General features: G+C 33.6%; 1 protein-coding gene across 3 annotated transcripts in view; it reads right to left on the minus strand.

Annotated features, from left to right (window-relative positions):
- The window catches only part of nompC (no mechanoreceptor potential C), a 154,233-nt gene that overhangs the window by 51,819 nt on the left and 83,889 nt on the right, over window positions 1-18,525 (minus strand). For all 3 annotated transcript variants that reach the window (XM_067767561.1, XM_067767560.1, XM_067767562.1), the window contains exon 5: window positions 18,043-18,135. In XM_067767561.1, coding sequence (XP_067623662.1) covers window positions 18,043-18,135 — 93 coding nt within the window. The remainder of the gene's footprint in view (window positions 1-18,042; window positions 18,136-18,525) is intronic.

The following is an 18,525-nucleotide window of genomic DNA, read 5'->3' on the forward strand; positions in this document are numbered from 1 at the left end:
CTATAATATAGTCAAATTCTTGTAAGAACATAGCCCATCTGGACACTCTTAATAGTACGTCGTCTTTCCGCATTGTCATCGCAAACGCGTTACAGTCTGTTACGATCTTGAACTTTGTACCTAGAACATATACCCTCCACCTCTTTAAAGCTTCAATAATGGCTAGAACCTCCAATTCATAAGAATGGTATTTTTGCTCTGCCGCCGTCGTTTTTCTGCTCATATATTGAACTGGGTGTAACTGGCCGTCTTCGGAGTCTTTCTGCAACAAAACTGCACCGTAACCGAACTTGCTAGCATCTGTATGAATTTCAGTTGTCGCCGAAATATCATATATCTTCAGTACTGGCGAAGAAGTCAACGCGTCTTTAAGTTGCAGAACCGCTGCAGATTCCTGGTCCCCTATAACAAATTTAACATCTTTCTTCAAAAGGTCTGTCAAAGGTCGAGCGATCGTCGCATAGTTTGGGATAAAACGCCGGAAATACGATGTAAGTCCCAAGAAACGCTGAAGTGCCTTCCTATCTTTAGGTACTGGAAAAGTTTTAATGGCATTCGTCTTTTCATTCGAGATTTTAATTGTAGAGTTTTCGATTATGTACCCGAGGAAATTTACCGTTCTCTTTAAAAATTGACACTTTTTCCATTTTATCCTCAACCCATTTGATTCTGCTACTGCTAACACCTTTTGCAATTTCATGACACCCTCTTGTTCGTCTTTCGATGGGATTATAATATCGTCCATATAAATGACAACCGTGCCCTCTTGTACCAACTCACGAAATATTGCGAAAATAAACCTACAAAAAACGGCTGGGGAGTTTGAGATTCCGAACGGAACGAAATTAAACTCGTATTGGCCGTTATGTGTCACGAAAGCTGTATATTTTTTAGAATCGTTTTCCAATGGTACGTGAAAAAATCCATCCCTTAAATCTAATGTTGTGAAAACATTTGCCTTTTCTAAACGCTGAAGAACATCATCTATTAGAACCATTGGGAAGTTGTCCCGTACGATTTTCTCATTTAACCTTCTGTAGTCACAACAGAGTCGCTTGGTGCCATCTTTTTTCCCTGCCAGGACAATTGGTGATGCATATGCAGACGAACTGTTCCGAATGATTCCCTCATTAAGCCAGTCTCTAACTTGATTTTCTACTATAACCTGATCTGAAATAGGTAGTCTCCTAGGTCTGCTATACACCGGTACTTCGTCTTTTAAAATTATTTTCATTTCTACTGGTGACGTTTGAGAGGGTTTTGGTTCATATCTCTCTATAATTTTTGTGACTTTATCTCTATCTTCAACATTTAGATGGCTTAGCTCATAGTTAGATTTCGCTTTGAATTCACCCTCTTCAGCTGATAGGCAAATTTGGTTGAATTCCCGTGTAAGCATACGGATGCTTTCATCAGCACTTTTATCTTTCACCACCACACTTTCTCCAGCTTTCGCCTTCTTATCTAAATCCTGTAACCTAATTTGCTTATCGCTTTTTTGCTCAGTAGACTTAAATTTAGCCTGGAATCTAGCACCCTTTTCACCTATAAATACATCGACAAATTTAAGTATATCGTTTCCAAGGACTGCATTATACAAAATGTCCTTCTCCCTAGCGACGTGAAATTTAATCTGAAGATTTAGGATATCGATTTCGACCTCTTTTGTAAAGCTACCTACCGTTGTGATCTTCATCCCTCCGATTCCCGTAAATTTCTTTGTCTCATTGGATAATTCAATGTCACCTAACAACATGAGTGTGTCATACCGTACTGCACTAATATCGCTACCTGTATCAATTAAAGCACATATAACAACGTTGTTGATAGTAAACTCTTTGAAAACGCGGTTACTTGACTGAGTTAAAGTTATCACTTCGTGGTCGGAAGTCATATGCACTCCGTCCTTCTCTTTTTTCGCCACCTCTTTTTTCACTTCGTCTGGTTTCTTGGATGTACACTCTGTCGCTCTATGCCCAACTTTATTGCATTTAAAACACTTAAATCCTTTCAAACTACAGCTTTTTGCAATATGCCCCTTCATTCCACATTTGAAACACGAGAGTTCGTTTGAGGTTTGTTTACCTTCAAGTGCCTTTCCCTCTCCTATGACCCCCTGTGAACTACCCTTCGAGAATGAAGGTTGAGATCTGGACAGCTTAATTTTTTCATACACTTTCAAATGAACTTTTAACTCTTCCACCGTTTGAGCTTGGTATAAAACTGTTTTGTTTTGCCATGCGTCTGGAATACCCCTAACAAAATAATCTATTAAACTTTCTTCGTCAAGATTAGTTCCATTTCCTATCTCTATAAGGGAGTACAAATATTCTCTTAAAGTTTCTGATGGCTTTTTCCGTCGGTTTCTTAGCATTTCATGAACCTCGATTGCTGACAACTTTTTACCAAACTCCTTATTTAACGCAGTTTTCAACGATGTCCAGTCACAAATGTTCGATTGGCTTCTAACATATGCTCTGGCATCTCCCTTCAGCAATTGTTTTGCATAAACAAATTTTTGTAACTCATTCCAATTAAGCGTAAAAGCATTGTCCTCGAAATCTTTTACCCACTGTCCTATACCTGGATACCCTACACCGGTGAAATGTCCCATGGAATCTTCTATATCCCGCAAAGTGAAATGTGATGGTGGTACGGTCGGTACTCGCTGGGTGGTACCGCCCACATCTTCATATACAGACTCATTCTGTTCGCCGTCGGTTGCCACATTCTCGGATAGACCTAAATGTTGTAAAAGTCTGTCCTGTAATTCAGCTTTTCTTCCTACTGTGCTTAATCCACACTCTGTCAGTTTTTCCTTTAAACTGTCCACTGTCAATGTTAGTAATGTCTGCGCATCCATATTGTATTCAATATTACACAAAAAAAACAAAATTTGTTTAAAAAGATTGGATCAATTATGAAATTCTTATTCAAACTTTAATTCAGTTTCAAGTTTCAACCCTTAAACGTTTATATGTTATCTAACCTCTGTTATACTAGGTTCAAACACACACCAAATTGACAATTTATACTCTTTGGGCAATTTATTACGCAATTTGTCATATAATAAATTGTAATAATAAATTGCCAATTTAAAAAAAATTGCGTAATAAATTGTTTCAACCTGCAAATGCAACATTGTAAAGTGTGTTTATTGAGTATATTTAAACGTCACTTACGCATGGCTGAACTATATGGTTGGCTCATTTCATCAGCTCATTTTATGTCTTTCATTTCACTGGAGTAGGGACTGTCTAAAGAAGATGGCAAAATCAAAACACTGAACACATTTTCTTACAACACACAAAAATTTCAAAGTTTTATGTTTTCATTCCATTCTATTCACCTAATACCAACACGCACATTTTGACAGTCTCAACAAAGATATGTTGTTACTGTAGAGATGAGCCAACCAGCTATCAAATTACTATTGTGTAAGCTAAATAGAGTTGTATGAACACCACTCAATTTAAATCGAAATAGCCTCAATTTATTTTTCTGTTTGAACATAGTATTAAGTTCTTATTTTTAATTTTCAGATATTGTTGGTGGAATTACCCTTCGAGTTCTAGTTGGAATTTAATATATTTTTACACAAACTTATCTGATTTTGACATCTATTGTTTACTCACATCAACGATTTTATGATGTTTTCTTCTTTTAGCTTACAAATTTTCTTTTTAGAACTACTTTACCAAGACATCTGTCTCTTTCTTTATTTATTTATTTGACTCGCTTTAACGAAACTTTATGTTAAGCTATCTATCCACCTTCCTCTTTTTGTCAACTTATTTGGATTAAAACAACTTTTTACTCACTTCATCTCTTTCTTTCATTTCTATTTTTACATTAACTTCTTTCGTTCTTTTCAACTTACTTTCGGTTTTCTTTCAGCTTTGAGCTTTTGTTTGCATTCAGCTGCTTTGTTTCTTCTTATAAATTTGGTTATCTTTGTTTTTCTTTAAACTTCTAACAATTTCGTTCTTTTTTTTTTCTTAAATTTCTTTACTCTTTTTCAGCTTTTTACAACTTTGCTTTTTTAGCTTGATTTTTATATTTTCGATTTTCAACAACTTTGCAACAATTTTTTTTTCAACTTCACATTTCGTTTTATCAATTTTACATTTCAATCATTTATTATCTTCTGACATCTTTAGCCTTTTACTTCGTATGAATGAAAACTAATAGCAAAATCAATAGCGAAGACAATCGTTAATTTTTCTCGTTTATCAACTTCGGCTTTTGTAATTGAACACAAATTTCTCTTTCTTCTCACGATTCAACTACTGTTCGTGGATCATTAAAATACGACTTTAAATCTAACGATTGTCATGCTATCTATTTTATTCTTTCTTACTCAGTAGGTACTTCATTCCTCTCTCTGCCGGACAAATGCTGGTTGCTTATCTCTTGATTGCTGCTGCCACTCTTCCTTCAATGCTGCTCTTCTTTCGCATTATCGATTGTTTTGTGATTCCCATTTCTTCGCATTTTTTTCAACCTTTATGCGTATTTCGACTTTGAACAGTTTTTGTTACTGCGCAATTAGCTGAACGCTGCAGCTTGCGCCACTGAAGCTGACGTTCGTTTTAAATCAAACGATGTGTACATATACACATATACACATAACCTCTAAATTTACTTGAGGCTACTTGCGGCACTACGGAGCACCCAGACACTGCGCATTTTTATTTTTCAAATTACATGAATACATCTGTATGCAGTATATATTTTATGTTTTTCAATTTTCGCTTTTAAAAACTATCAACTTTTAACGTTTTTAGTTTTGCACAATGCAACTAATGTTTTAAAACAAATTTTCTTCTTTTTTTCGTAGTAGCTTTGTCAATACGTGAGCACATACGCACATCCACTTGTTCACATCCCGGTTGAGCCCCCAAATTGTAGTGTTTTTGTTTTAATGTTTATTAATTCATTTTATTTTGTAATATAAGAATGTTAGTAATAGTACATAGTTTAGATTAATAGTAGATAAATTATTTTTAAGTTCAGTGTAGTTAAATTGATAACTTTAATTCAAGTTGTACCGACTACTTTTATATTAGCGCGCGAGTTACATCTTTATACCCACCCACTCTATTCTCTTCATCTATATTTACTCTTATTGCTAGATATGTTAACTTACCTACATAATTTCTCTTTTAGGCTACTATTCGCATAAACAAATTTAACCTTTTCTCTTTGTTCTAAGTATTAGTACATAATTAGTGATAAACTTTAGTAAGTAAGATCAATCAAGTATATATACAAATGCATTTCTCTTTTGAGCTCTGTTTTTGATATATCGTCAATAAAGCGAGATCATCGAAGTTAATTGTTTTTACTTGATACTTATTAAAGTAAGTATGTTTGTGGCGCAGTCGGTAGGATAACTAAAAGAAATTTAAATTCCAAAAAAATAAAAAAAACGTAAATGAACTCTTTTAAAAGAATTGTTTATTAAATCCAAGAAAAATACGAAAATTAATACTGTTATAAAAAGTGAAGTGTGAAAATTCAATTAAAAAAAAAAAAAAATCATATATCATTTATAAAAAAAATGAACTTAATTTACCGAAGAAAATAAATTTGGAAAAACATTATAACAGAACCTATGAGTACCGTTATGACGCTCATAAATCAGTTACAAAAGTGGTGAAAAATAAATCATACGAGAAATTTTGGTTATGGCGCCACTTTTTACAGTTTGAAAACTTTTACATAAAACAATTAGGAATATTAAAGGAAAAAAAAATAGTTACGCACATACATATATATCTATATGTACATGATAAACAAAAACAATATTCAAGTTTTGAATTAACAAGCAAAGAGCGAATGAGAGAACAATTGGAGAGTGAAAAACAATTAACTAGTGTACATTCATATATGCAAAAAAGAAACAAACAACCAAACGATTTTAAGAAAGAAGAAGCAATATAATTTTAAATTATTATAGAAGTGAAAAATAAAATAAAAGAGAAATAACGATTGATGTAAAGAATTTAAATGAATAGACGACAAAATATATTTGACTCAAATAGACCGTTGATGAATATGGAGAACCTAGAAGCACTCAAACAAAGAATCGCTGAGTTGGAGCAAGTTTTGCAACAACAAAATGAAGCTCTGGTGATGCAGCAACAACAAAATCAACAACTGCAGCAACAACAAAACCAACAACAGCAACAGCAAACAAATCAACTACAGCAGCAAATAGCAACAAACATGTCTCTTCACTTAAGTCCAAAAGATGTGTTAAGCCAGTTTCGGTATATACGTCCATTGGATGACAGCCAGAATGTTGGCGCTTTTTTCAGGTCAGTAGAAAAAACGTTTGAGCTTTGTGAGGGAAACATTCAATTAAAAGAATTCGGACTTCAAATAATAAAAAATGAAAAAGTTATAGGAGATGCTGGAAAAACCATACAAGAGCTAGGAGAAAACGCTGGTTGGGAGGAAATTAAAACTAGTTTGAAGCAGTATTTTAGACCTCGTCACACTTATGGTGAAATATTTAATTTTTGTAGAATGGTTAAGGTGTCTACCTTACGAGAACTTTTTTCAATTTTTGAGAAGGCAAAGTTCGATTTAAATGAACTATATGAATTTGATAGTAGACAGTCTTCACTTTATTCACCTAACAGCGTAAATAGAGATTTAGTAGATATTTTGTTAGAGAAAATAGATGGCCCGATTCGAGCTCATATTGAAACGAATAGTACAATAAATGACATAATTTTAAGATACTCTAATTTAAAACTACTTGATGATTTAAGATGTATAGATTTTAGACATAGAAAGCAAGCAAAAATATTTAAACCAAATGATATTAACTACAACATATTTGCTCAAACTAGCACTAGTAATAATAATAAGATACCTTTATCGCGAAATAGCAATCAGACGCTAACAAATAATAGTTACCAAGGATATTCTAAATATTTTAATGGACGACAAGATGAGTATTTTAAAAATTTGCAACCATCTTCTAGACAAGCTGTAAGCAATCATCAGCCAAACAATAGATATAATTATTCAGCTCAGTCTCGAAATATTAATAAAACACGTAAGTCAGTTCCTATCGATAATACAGCTGAGCCTATGGATATTACAAACGTTGAACAGTCCGAAAATTTTTTAGAGGACTCGCTTACCAACGACTACCGGTGATTACAATCACCATTCAAAATGAAAAAATTAGGTGTTTAATAGATACTGGTTCAACTACAAGTTTGATTGGACCAAATATTTTAAATAATTTTTCTGTAGAACATCTGGAAAAAGAATTATACTTTAGAACAATAAATGGAATCAATCGAGTAACTAGTAAAATTATTACTCCACTCCCTGAAGAATTTAAATCTCAAGGGACTATATCATGGAAAGTTGTCAATTTAAGAAATGAGAATTACAATGCCATTATTGGGCAAAACGTTTTAAAACCTTTCAAGGCGAAAATAGATTTCGAAAATGACTTCCTCGAGATAAATGGCAACAAGCTATTTTTCCATCAATATCCATTCGATATTCAAAATATTTCGACATTAAATCCGGTTCCAACGAATATAGTAAAACAATTAAATTTGGAACATCTAAACACCGAAGAACGTATTAAAATTGAAAAATTACTTTTAGCTTATGAAGATTTATTTTATAAGGAAGGAGAAAAGCTTACAGCTACCCAAAACATTCAACATGAAATTGTAACGACAACAAATAATCCAATTTTTTCAAGAATTTATCGTTATCCTAAGGTCCATGAACAAGAGATAAATCGACAAATAAACGAAATGTTAGAACAAAATATTATTACACCATCTTGTTCGCCCTATAATAGTCCACTGTGGATTGTTCCCAAGAAAATAGACAGCACAGGATCAAAACAGTGGCGGATAGTGATAGACTATAGGAAATTGAATGAAAACACAATTTCAGACAAGTTCCCAATTCCCAATATCGACGGGATATTGGACAAATTGGGTAGAGCAATGTACTTTACCACACTTGACCTTGCAAAAGGTTTCCATCAGATTGTGGTAAAGCAGGAAGATCGTAGAAAAACCGCGTTTTCAACCCCACATGGGCACTTTGAGTTTGTTAGAATGCCGTTTGGACTCAAAAACGCACCATCAACCTTCCAAAGGCTCATGAACTCAGTGCTTCAAAAGTATATTAATAGAATTTGTGTCGTTTATCTGGACGACATATTAGTGTTTAGCACCTCTTTAGAGGAACATTTAGTTAACTTAAAATTAATTTTTGAAACACTACGGAAAGCTCAACTTAAAATACAAATCAATAAGTGCAATTTCTTAGTTAAGGAAACCGAATATTTGGGTCATATACTAACTCCCGAAGGAGTCAAACCAAATAGAAGTAAAGTTGATGTAATTCAAAAATTAAAATTACCAACAACGGATAAGCAAATAAGGTCTTTCTTAGGAATGACGGGATATTACCGGAAGTTTATAAGGGATTACGCAAAAATCGCCTATCCCATGATTTCTTATTTGAAAAAAGATAAAGTAGTGAATGTAAATGATCCAAGATATATATCAGCATTTGAAAAATTAAAGTCATTAATAACCGATCATCCTATTTTGCGATATCCCAACTTTAATAAAAGATTCAAATTGACAACGGATGCTAGTAATTTTGCTTTAGGTGCTGTACTATCTCAAGATGGTCACCCTATATGCTTTGCTTCCAGAACACTGAACGACCATGAAAAAAACTATGCAACGGTCGAAAAAGAGCTTTTGGCCATTGTTTGGGCTGTTCACTATTTTAGGCCATATCTATACGGTACAGAATTCGATTTGCATACTGATCACCAACCACTAAAGTGGTTACAAGCAAAGTACAATGGGAAAAATATTAATCCCCGTCTTCAAAGATGGCTGATACAACTAGGGGAATACGAAGCCAAAATTGACTATATCCAGGGGAAGGATAATAAAATTGCCGACTTCCTAAGCCGAATCAATTCATATACGAACGAAATCAATGCGTTAGAAGATCAGGATTGTAATATGTCAACTATGGCTACAATACATTCACAGAAAGAAGAATTCAATGACCATTTTCCAATATTAGATACTGTTGTTAATCGATTTAGGTCGCAAATATTTATTGTAGAGGAAAAAGTAAGAGAGAAGGAGAATGTATTAGGAAATCAAAGAATATATATTGAATGGAACGACATTCCTGATAACATAGCTGATATAGTAAGAAGAAACATTAAACCTGGTAAGACCGCTATTTATTCCGAATTGAGTGAATCACTTTATAATACCGTCCAAGAATCGATAATAAAACTATTTCAAAATAGCAAAAACATTAAATTTATTAAATGTGCTTATTTGGCCAAAGATTTGGCAAGCGAAGAAGAAGCCATCAAACAAATTTCTCTGTTTCACACTAGGGAATCTGGTCACTCCGGTATTATACCCAACTACCAACACCTTAAGCACAAAATTTATTATCCTAACCTTAAACAGATAATCAATAAAGTAATTAATAATTGCGATGTTTGCAGTGCAGCAAAATACGACAGGAACCCTATTAAAAAGATGTTTTCAATCACAGAAACACCATCCGATACAAATGAGATAGTTCACATTGATACTTATATCAATTCAAAACATTCATTTATTATATTTTTAGATAAATTTTCAAAGCATGCTGCGGCGTTCTATTTAGAAGATAGAAATAGTAAGACATTAATTGAAAAACTCAGATTGTATATCTCACTGTTTGGCAAAATGAAGAAAATAGTATGTGACAACGAGTTCAACTCTATTAATGTTAAAGGATTTTGTCGAGAGGAAGATATACACATTCACTTTTCAAAGTCAAATAGCCATACTGGCAACTCCGACGTGGAGAGATTAAACAATACAATAACTGAAAAAGTAAGAGCTTTAAATATAGAAAATAGGATACCTATTAGAGATCAAATTAGTAAAGCTATAGAGTTATATAATAAGTCGTACCATTCAACAATTGAAAGTACGCCAAACAGCGTTCACAATCATATCGTTGATAAAAAATTAATTAAAAATAGAATTGAATTAAAAAAATTTAAAAGCATAGACAAAGCGAACGCAAATAGAGAAAATTATATCGAAAATAGATGTGAAGGTTTTATTAAGAACTATCTAAATGTAAGGCACAAAGAAAAACCCAAGTTTCGGAAAGCAAAACTGAATAACGTTCATGAATCCAATATTAAACGTACATTAAAATTTTACAACATTAAAGATCAAAAATAATTAAAATTACAAAAAAAACACATTTAAATAAAAAAAAAAAAAAAAATATTAATATACCGATTAATGAAAATACAAATATTTTGTAGTTATTGTAATAGAAAAGCAAATCTGATGTATTTACTAGTAAAATAAATCTTAATGCAAAAACTAATCTTTGTATACTTCTTTTTTTTTTTTACTTTTAATACATACTTTTAATCGTAATTTATATTACTTAGTACACTAAGACAATTTGAATTAAAAAAAAAAAATACAAAAAAAATATATATTTTTTTAAGTATTTGGAATAACAACACATATACATACATAAGTCTAATTACACTAAATTTTAACCAATTAAATTTAAAATCCAGGAGTATTTTAAAAACCAGCGGTGGAGGAGTTACATCTTTATACCCACCCACTCTATTCTCTTCATCTATATTTACTCTTATTGCTAGATATGTTAACTTACCTACATAATTTCTCTTTTAGGCTACTATTCGCATAAACAAATTTAACCTTTTCTCTTTGTTCTAAGTATTAGTACATAATTAGTGATAAACTTTAGTAAGTAAGATCAATCAAGTATATATACAAATGCATTTCTCTTTTGAGCTCTGTTTTTGATATATCGTCAATAAAGCGAGATCATCGAAGTTAATTGTTTTTACTTGATACTTATTAAAGTAAGTATGTTTGTCGCGCCTCCGTCGAGATTGGGTGTCCGTGTTCAACTGTCCTTTTTTGAATCGTTCGTTAGCTGTTCATATCGTTTTGTAGTTGGCGTTGGTTGAGTGCGGCAACGTTTCGTCTAGTCTGTCCTAACGTGTATAGGGTTGCATTTGCCTTAACCCTTCCTACATATATATCTTTTTTTTGCGATTTCTGCCTCATTTTAACAGCTATAAGCTTCAAATTTCACCAAATGCTTACGTGTATAGCATATATTGTTGTCTGAAAAAATCATAGAGATCGGTGGTATATATATTATATACTTCATATAAACTGTCATTTTTGCCCCTTTTTTACGGATAGAAGCTTCAAAATTCATCAAATTTCATCAAATAGTTACGCTTACGTCATATATTTTTGAAAGACGTGATTCGTAGTCATAGTTTTTACATGCAGACCACAAAAAACGTGAAGCTTTGCATCCCCACACAGATTACCTACCTATTTTTATACCTTTCATGAAAATGAAATGGTATATTAATTTCGTCACGAAACCGAAAATTGTAAGTCCTTAAAGGAAAATAGATAGACCCACCATTAAGTATACCGAAATAATCAGGTTGAAGAGCTGAGTTGATTTAGCCATGTCCGTCTGTCCGTCTGTCCCTCTGTCCGTCTGTCTGTTTGTATGCAAACTAGTCCCTCAATTTTTGAGATATCTTGATAAAATTTGGTGAGCTGGTGTATTTGGGTGTCCGATTAGACATTTGTCGGTACCGACCGGATCGGACCACTATAGCATATATCCTCCATACAACCGATTTTTCAGAAAAAGAGGATTTTTGTAATATCTTACCCAATTTAACAGATTGAAGCTTCAAACTTCACCATATACTTTCGTATATTGCAGATATTGTTGCCTGAAAAAATTTATGAGATCGGTCGTATATATAGCATATATCCCCCACAACAGATTGTTCAGATAAGGAACTTTTCGTAATTACTGCCCTATTTTAAGAGCTAGAGGCTTCAAATTTCAACGAATGCTTACGTATATAGCATATATTGTTGTCTGAAAAAATCATAAAGATCGTTTGTATATATAGTATATATCTCATACAACCGATTGTTCAGATAAGAAACTTTTCGCAATTTCTACCCCATTTTAACAGTTATAAGCTTCAAATTTCACCGATTGCTTACGTATATAGTATGTATTAATGTGTCAAAAAATCATAGAGATCGGTGATATATATAATATATATATGATGGTATATATATATATATATTTTTTACGATTTCATTCCATTTTAACAGCTAGAAGCTTCAAATTTCACCAACTGCTTACGTGTATAGCATATATTGATGTCTGAACAAATCATTGAGATCGGTGGTATACATAGTATATATCTCATACAACCGATTGTTCAGATAAGAAACTTTGCGCAATTTCTGCCCCGTTTTAACAGGTAGAAGCTTCAAATTTCACAAAATGCTTACGTATATAGCATATATTGTTGTCTGAAAAAATCATAGAGACCGGTGGTATATATATTATATACTTCATATAAACTGTCATTTTGACCCCTTTTTTACGGCTAGAAGCTTCAAAATTCATCAAATTTCATAAAATAGTTACGTTTACGTCATATATTTTTGAAATACGTGATTCGTAGTCATAGTTTTTACATGCAGACCACAAAAAACGTGAAGCTTTGCATCCTCACACAGATTACCTACCTATTTTTTATTTTATATTTATCTTAAAAATCGTTAAAGTATGTAGATCTGTTCACTATATATTTCTTATCTTATACATCCGATTATTCGGAGATTACGAACGGGATAAGATTATTGTTCAACCCCATTCATGAAAGGTATGAAGTCTTCGGCACAGCCGAAGACAGTCCCGTTCTTACTTGTTTCTTCTTGGGCTTAATTTAAGAACATCGTTCTCATTAATAGAACATTTGTTCATATGTTAAGACCAGCCGTTCTGTTTTCAAGAAAATGGTGTCAGTTCAAGAATAAGGTTGTTGTTTTAAGAACAGGTCGTTCGTTTTTCAAGAACAAAAAAGTAAGAACATGAAAAGCTTGAATTGAGTCCGGTGGTGCTGGATTTTAGAACGGCGTTTTTCTCTGAGTGTATGGAGGATATATGCTATAGTGATCCGATCCGGCCGGTTCCGACAAATGTCTAATCGGACACCCAAATACACCCGCTCACCAAATTTTATCAAGATATCTTAAAAATTGTGGGACTAGTTTGCATACAAACAGACAGACGGACATGTCTAAATCAACTCAGCTCTTCATCCTGATTATTTCGGTATACTTAGTGGTGGGTCTATCTATTTTCCTTTAAGGACTTACAATTTTGGGTTTCGTGACGAAATTAATATACCATTTCATTTTCATGAAGGTATAAAATGAGTGGAAATTATTTTGTTGCACTTCCGAAGGTTTTGGGAAGTGTTATCTACATTTGATGATGGTCTTTTGCCGGATATCGATACGCTAACAAGCACCACTAAGGTACAAGCTTGACCATCGCTGGAGCGATTTAATATGACCACATTGCAGTTTTAGGTCATCCCGACCCTCCGCCTTATAGTTCCATAAGAAACGTGGGTTTGCAAGAGCCTCGATTGCTAAGGAAACAGGTATTTTAGACGCCGCTTACAACATGCGTACTTGCTGTGGGTGTATTATCAGCCACCTAATACGTTGGGGAGACATACATAAGTAAAATCAGTACACTCAGAGAAAAACGCCGTTCTAAAATCCAGCACCACCGGACTCAACTCAAGCTTTTCATGTTCTTACTTTTTTGTTCTTGAAAAACGAACGACCTGTTCTTAAAACAACAACCTTGTTCTTGAACTGACACCATTTTCTTCAAAAAAGAACGGCCGGTCTTAAAATATGAACAAATGTTCTATTAATGAGAACGATGTTCTTAAATCAAGCCCAAGAAAAAAAAACGGTACAATTCGTGTGCACTACAATGTTAAATACACCATTTGGCACCAGCTATCAAGCAGTTGTAGTGGCCCAGCGGCTATGATGTTGCGCTTGCGATCGTGTTGCGCGAGTTCGATCACCGCCAAACTCTGAATTTTTTAAAACAATTTTTTTTTGTTCTATTTTTTTAACTCTTATTTTTCGTTCAGTTACATTCACATATCCACAGGTAATTCTCAAACTTGTTATGAAATGTTTTAAGTATATATGCAGATTACATCTTTAAATAAGAATAATTTCTCAATAAGAGAAATGTATGAGAAAATGCTAATTATGCATTTTTCTTCAACTTTTGAATTTTTATAAAAATTTTTTTGTTGTAAATATTCTTTATTTATGACAAAAATATTGTTATTAATAAAAATTAAATAAATATATTTAAAAAAATACTTTCCCTCCCACCAAAAATCAAGCACGAACCGTTCTTAAATTGAGACCGAAAAATGTTAAATTGGCCCCAAATCGTTCTCGAAGCGTGAGAACGAAAAATCCTAAATCAAGCCCAAGTAGTGCTTGAAATGAGCGCAGAAGGTTCACACATCAATACCAAAGTGGTCATAAAATACGAACGGTGTGCTTGGAAAAACTGTTCTTAAAACAAGCCCATCGGTCACAAGTTAAGAAAAAACGTACTTAACAGACTTTTGTCAACGAATGTTCTTAATTTTGAACTTGTTTCGTTCGTTTTAGAACGATTTTTTCTCTGAGTGTACAAGAAATCAGAGAAAAAAAGGGGAGGGGGGAAAAGAGACAAAAAGAAATTCGAAGGAGAAGGAAAATGTATGGTATTAGAAAGCAAAATTAAAATGATTTCAGGATTTCAACATACAAAGTACTCATTCTGATATCTCTGACCCGCTCTTTCTAATTATAAAACATATGCTTGTTGCCCTGATTAAAAAAAAAATATGTAGAGTGCGATAACCTCCGAAGAGATTTTAGACCGAGCTTCTCTTCCAATTTGCGCCATGCTACTTTTTTTTAATTTTGCCTAAAAATTGGCGTGACTGGACCTAAATGTTTTATGCCGACTCCGAACGGCGTCTGCAAGGCATATGAGTTTTCACTGAGAGCTTTTGATGGCAGAAATACGCTCGTAGTGCTTGCCATACACTGCCGATGGGCAACCCGCTTAGAAAAATTTTCTTCTAATTGAAAAAACTTGTTTCTAAAATTTTGATGTTGTTTTGCCCGGGGGGTGAACTCAGGATCTTCGGTGTGGATGGCGGAGCACGCTAACATCACACCACGACAGCCCTGATTAATTGAAGTTAATAATTCTGGCAGGTGGCTTCGAACAACGTCTTTTCTAAAGTGCAAAGCAGTGTTGCCCTAATTGTTGTGTGATAATTTTACATCTGTTTCTTGAAAGAAAGTATTTTCCGACAGTATTATTAGTAAATTTAATCTGATTCAGTTTATATTGATAAGTAATCATTTCGAACCTGATAGCAAACGTCTATTTTAGTGCCTGGAATCCCGTCCATTCCGACATCATCAACAAAAAGATCATGTTTTTCCAACTACGAGAGGGGATGATAGATTGAAAGGATCTATGTCGTATCCATCCAAACATTCTCAACAATACAATTCTATTTTTCCAACTAAAAGAAAGTGATGATAAATTAAACACTAAACATTTCGACCCTGTCAACAAAACGGAAAGGGAGGACGCTACCACCAAACCACGGCGGCCGCACCAATTTTACTAAGGTGTTCGAATTCCCGTCCATTCCAATACCGGCAACACTAAATTTTAAATTCATGTAAATTTTCATATATGTGACCCGGTCTATGAAAAGGTGGTTTATGACTCAAAAAAAATTACTACTACTAAGAAACTGAAGAAATGCATTGTTTATCTTTAACAGCTGTTTCTCGCAATTTCTTTTTTGAGTCATAAGCCACCTTTTCATAGACAGGGTCACATATATTAATCCGTTACTAAATATTTTGAATAAAGATGTTCCTCTAGTCTGTAAGATTTGTTCAATCAAACATATAGAAAAGAGTAGGAGGAAGAAATAAAATTAAATGAAGAGCAATTTATGAAGCTGATAACGATGTTGAGATAAATGACGAAGAGAAGATGAAGGTCGAGAAGAGGTTACGCAAATGAGTCCGACAAAATTTATTTGCAAGGTTTTTTAAACAAAGTAAGGATAAAATGTCTAATTGTGTACGATCAATAGAAGCACATAAAATATAAAATCACAATTCATTAGCTTTCCATCCTTCGGAAGGTTTATTATTCGGAAATATAATAGCGAATATTAGCAATTCCCATACATCACTATGCCGGTAGTAAATGAATGCTGCACTACCACAGCAGCAATGTAAACACATGAGAGAACAAATAGCTACGCACACATGTGCTTATACATATACACAGCAGACAAGAGCGAATGTGAGTTGCATTAGATGAGAGAAGTAAATAAGTACCTAAACGAGAAGGTTGTTCCGGAAAATTCTAGCCTCTTGTAGAAATAGGCAAGCGATGAAACTGAGAGTATAAAAGCGGCGCAGTCCAAGTGATGGTGAATATGATGGCTATAAGTGAAGTACGCGAACACATTCACCCTTATCGCGAAGTTCACGCGGAAAATTGTTCGCCTTCGCTTCTTTTGTTCGGGTGAACTTTTTCCGCCTATCGGCAATTTCGGGCGAACAAAAGTTCACTTCGAAACAGCTGATGCTCTATTGCGAATTGGCAGTGAACAAATAATTTACTTACAATTGTGTAAATTTTGTAACCAAGCATATATTTCATTAAAAGACAGCAAAAATAGAGATAAAAATGTATACAAAAATGTTTAGTATTGCACGTAGGTTTGTATTGACTGAGCGCGATTAGAATATAAATATGAAAGCGATTCGGAGGCAATTAAGGAACAGTTCTAACCCTTTGGAGCGAAGTGATTCACTGTAAGCTAAAAATTACTATTGTCAGCACTTTTGAATAACAAGTTAATTTATTTTTCAATTAGCTTTCGCCAATATTACAGGCTAAACAAGCCGGCATTCTAATATTTGCTAGATATTCTTACCAACTCCTTGTCACCATTGAAGCAAGAATTTGGAGTTCCCCCAATTGTAAAGTTGAGTACATGTCTTCGTTTTTTCGCATAGCGAAAAGGCGTTGGAAAGGACCATGAAGTGGGTCTTAGCCAATCTTGTTTCAGTGAAGTGCTCAACATTTTGGAACCGTCGCTTTGTCCACAATGGATAACTTGGCCCACTGATAGGTTGTCATAAAAAATAGAATTTACATACTTAACAATACAGGAATTTCACTTTTTTCCACTCAGCTTCTAATTGTGCATTATTTATTGATTTATTTCTAATAATAAAAGTACATATAATTATAAGAGTATCAAATTTCAATAGAAAAAAATACTAACATTTTCTTTTCCTCTCGTTCGCCTGTAAAATATATGTGAACAACTTTGGGTTTCCCCGCTGTTCATTTCGCCCGAACAAAGAGTTGCCGATAAGGTGAAATCTTTTTCGAACACGAAACATTTTTTCGCCACCCTCTGCGATAGGGTGAACAAAAACTGTGAATATTTTCGGGTGAAAATAAAACTCGCGATAAGGGTGATTATATCGTGAAGATCTACTAACATAGAAGTGATATTAATATAGAGCACTTTATAAACAGAACATTTCGGTTCGTTTATTCGACAGTTCAGTGATTCGAATGATAACAGGAGGCGCTTAAATATCGAGAATTTTTAAAGACTTCTTTCAGAAATCTGAACTGCTTCACATTTCCCGAAAAAAATGGCTGCAAAAAAGTAGCGGTAATTGAAATGAGCCATATGCACATTATCCAGAGCTCACTGTATTCACTTCCTTTTAGGGTAGGATGTAAAAAGTTTCACCACAAAGACATTGATTTATGTTTATATTTGTGCAGTCATAAATCTTGTTGCATATTTGACATTTCAAGGCTGACATAATGAGTAAGGTGGACAACACTTGAAATTAGTACATAGTAATATGAAATTACTGACAAACGGTTTTTATAGCTTTGTTAATTAAATTTTTGTTATTGTGTTTTAAAAACGAGTTACATACATACCTTCAGTTGCTCGGATGTTTGAGCTGAGAGCAGCTCTCTAACCATAGACTGATTTCCAGATTCAACAGCAAGTAGTAATGGAATTTTTCCACGCTGAAAATAAAAATCAAAGCGATTTTGAAGTGACAAATAGATGCGTGTAAAGAATGGGACTTTCAGAAATTTAATAAAATAGTTCATTCTCAACCCACATTTTTCTTAAAATTCTAATTGAACTCACCGTAAAATATATTTAGGTATCAAATTCATCTGCAATTGACGGTAGCGTCATATTAAAGGCCACACCAGACCACATAATAAATCCTTCCTCCCTTCTTCATTGCCTTTTTCTAGTCCCCCCCTTTTCAGACCTTATTATGTACGTCAAAATATCACATAGGTAAAGTGTATATTCCAGGGTTCAGATTATGCTATGAAGACTTAATTTATTAAAATATGAAATTTAACTAATGAGCGAAAAGCCTTAACCGGTTCCAATCAAGA

The sequence above is a fragment of the Eurosta solidaginis genome, chromosome 2, assembly GCF_040869045.1.
Source record: "Eurosta solidaginis isolate ZX-2024a chromosome 2, ASM4086904v1, whole genome shotgun sequence".
Taxonomy (NCBI): Eukaryota; Metazoa; Arthropoda; class Insecta; order Diptera; family Tephritidae; genus Eurosta; species Eurosta solidaginis.